The 2,662-nt window shown below is 49.4% G+C and overlaps 1 protein-coding gene across 1 annotated transcript; it reads right to left on the minus strand.

Annotated features, from left to right (window-relative positions):
- Positions 1-245: 245 nt before the first annotated feature.
- Positions 246-2,251, minus strand: LOC139243036 (zinc finger protein 420-like). Its single transcript, XM_070870645.1, has one exon. The coding sequence runs from the start codon at positions 1,900-1,902 to the stop codon at positions 1,060-1,062; it is 843 nt and encodes a 280-aa protein (XP_070726746.1). The 5' UTR covers positions 1,903-2,251; the 3' UTR covers positions 246-1,059.
- Positions 2,252-2,662: the final 411 nt, after the last annotated feature.

Genomic DNA, 2,662 nt, shown 5'->3' on the forward strand with positions numbered 1-2,662 from the left:
AAGTCCACCTCCAGAGTCTGGAGCATAAAGTCGAGGCCGACATTCCAATGCAGTACAGAGGAAGTGCTGCATTGTCAGATGTGCTGGCTTTTACGTGTAACTTCCTCTACACTTTCCCATCAAACACTCTCAGGGCAGGTGCAACATGGTTAGAAACAGAGTAAACTCCCTCTACACTGTCCCATCAAACACTCCCAGGGCAGGTACAGCATGGGGTTAGATATAGAGTAAAGTTCCCTCTACACTCTCCCATCAAAAGGTAATTGATTGGCAGTAAAGCGCGTTTGGACATCCTGAGGTGGTGAAACTCTTCCTTTAACAAAGGAGAAAAGGCTCAAAAATGGAAGAGTCGGTAACTGGACAATTAGTCTCCTCTTGGAGAAATCAAGGAATCGACTCACTGTCTGCAGGCAACAAAGCTGATTTATTTGACAGTTGTTTGACAGAGGGTGCAGAAAAGATTTATCAAAATGATTCCAGGGATGAGGGACTTCAGTGACGTGGATTGACTGGAGAAGCCGGGGTTGTTCTCCTTGGAGCAGAGAAGGTTGAGAGATTTGATCGAGGTGTTCAAGGTCATGAGGGGTCTGCACAGAGTAGAGAGAGAGAAACTGCTCCCATTGGTGGAGGGGTTGAGAACCAGAGAACACAGATTTAAGGCGATTGGCAGAAGAACCAAAGACGACATGAAGAAAAACGTTTTTGCGCAGCGAGTGGTTAGGATCTGGAATGCACGGCTTGAGAGGGTGGTGGAGGCAGCTTCAATTGTGGCTTTCAAAAAGGAATTGGATAATACTCGAAGGTAAACATTTGCAGGTCTATGGGGAAAGGGAGGGGGAGTGGGACTGGCTGAAGTGCTCTTGCAGAGAGCCGGCACAGACTCGACGGGCTGAAAGATCTCCTTCTGTGCTGTAACCATTCTATGATTCGATGAAATCCAGAAAATTAAACACCAGCCCAGTTATAGAGATTCATTACATCAGTAACAACAAACCCCAACTGTCAGAGTGAACATGGTTCAGTTGGGATGTGATTAACAGAAAAATCCAACCACTGCAGTCACTTGTGAACTCGTTGGTGTGTCAGCAGGTTCGATGACCGAGTGAATCCCTTCCCACACTCAGAGCAGGTGAACGGCCTCTCTCCAGTGTGAACTCGTTGGTGTCTCAGCAGATGGGATGACCGAGTGAATCCCTTCCCACACACGGAGCAGATGAATGGACTATCACCAGTGTGAACTCGCTGGTGTGTCAGCATATCATTTCTGCTTTTAAAGCTCTTTTCGCAGAGAGAACATTTAAACGGTCTCTTATTGGTGTGAACAAGTTGGTGTACAGTGAGCTGGGATGAACGAGTGAATCCCATCCCACACACAGAACAGGTAAAAGGTCTCTCCCCGGTGTGAACTCGTTGGTGTTCAGTGAGGGTGAATGAACGAGTGAATCCCTTACCACACACAGAGCAGATGAACGGCCTCTCTCCTGTGTGAACTCGCTGGTGTCTCAGATGATGAGATGACTTAACAAACCGTATCCCACATACGGAGCAGACAAACGGCCTCTCCCCAGTGTGAACTCGCTTGTGTTCAGTGAGGGTGGATGAACAAGTGAATCCCTTCCCACACTCCGAGCAGGTGAATGGCCTCTCCCCAGTGTGAACTCGCTTGTGTTCAGTGAGGGCGGATGAAGAAATGAATCCCTTCCCGCACTCAGAGCAGGTGAACGGTCTGTCCCCGGTGTGAACTCGCTGATGTGACTGTAGGCTGGATGACTGAGTGAATCCCTTCCCACACATGGGGCAGGTGAACGGCCTCTCCCCGGTGTGACTGCGTCGATGAGTTTCCAACAGGGACGGGTAATTGAATCCCTTCCCACAGTCCCCACATTTCCACGGTTTCTCCATGGTGCGGGTGTCCTTGTGTCTCTCCAGGATGGATGATCAGTTGAAGCCTGGTCCACACACACAACACGTTTACGGTTTCTCCCCGCTGTGAATGGTGCGATGTTTTTTCAGGCTGTGTAACTGGTTAAAGCTCTTTCCACAGTCAGTGCACTGGAACACTCTCACTCGGGTGTGTGTGTCTCGGTGTTTTTCCAGTCTCACTGATGTTTGAAATCTTTTCCCACAGACAGAACAAACATCAGGTCCTGATGAATCGAGTGACTCTGTCAGATCTTGACATCAGGTTTGGTTCGAGTTTCCCATCTACAAATCCTCCCTTTATAATATCCTGTAAAAGGAATTTACAAAGGTCAGCACTGGAAGTGCAGGATAGAAATTGAGGACAGATAATTCTAGCTCTATGAAACATTCTTTCCTCTCGTTCCCCCAAATCTAAATCCCCGTCCCACACACTCTCCCTCCCTGAACTGAAATCCAAACCCATCGCACCATCTCCAACATTTCTTTCCTGCACTCCCAGTTTTCTCCCTCCCTCTGCTCTGGTTGGGTTCAGTTCTTCACTCGCTGTGCGCAGAGTGAGAATAAAATCAATGAGGCAATCATTTTCTCTCCTGGTCGCTGGGATCCTGAAGCCCCGCCCACTTTCTTCCTGCATCAAGAAGATCGCGCATGCGCCTTGATCCCGCCCTGTCTAAAATGGCGGCTACTGTCCCGGCTCCCCCGGGCCTGTCCCCGCGGTGCACACACGAGGCCCGGGGGC

This window comes from Pristiophorus japonicus, unplaced genomic scaffold, assembly GCF_044704955.1.
Source record: "Pristiophorus japonicus isolate sPriJap1 unplaced genomic scaffold, sPriJap1.hap1 HAP1_SCAFFOLD_158, whole genome shotgun sequence".
Lineage (NCBI taxonomy): Eukaryota > Metazoa > Chordata > Chondrichthyes > Pristiophoridae > Pristiophorus > Pristiophorus japonicus.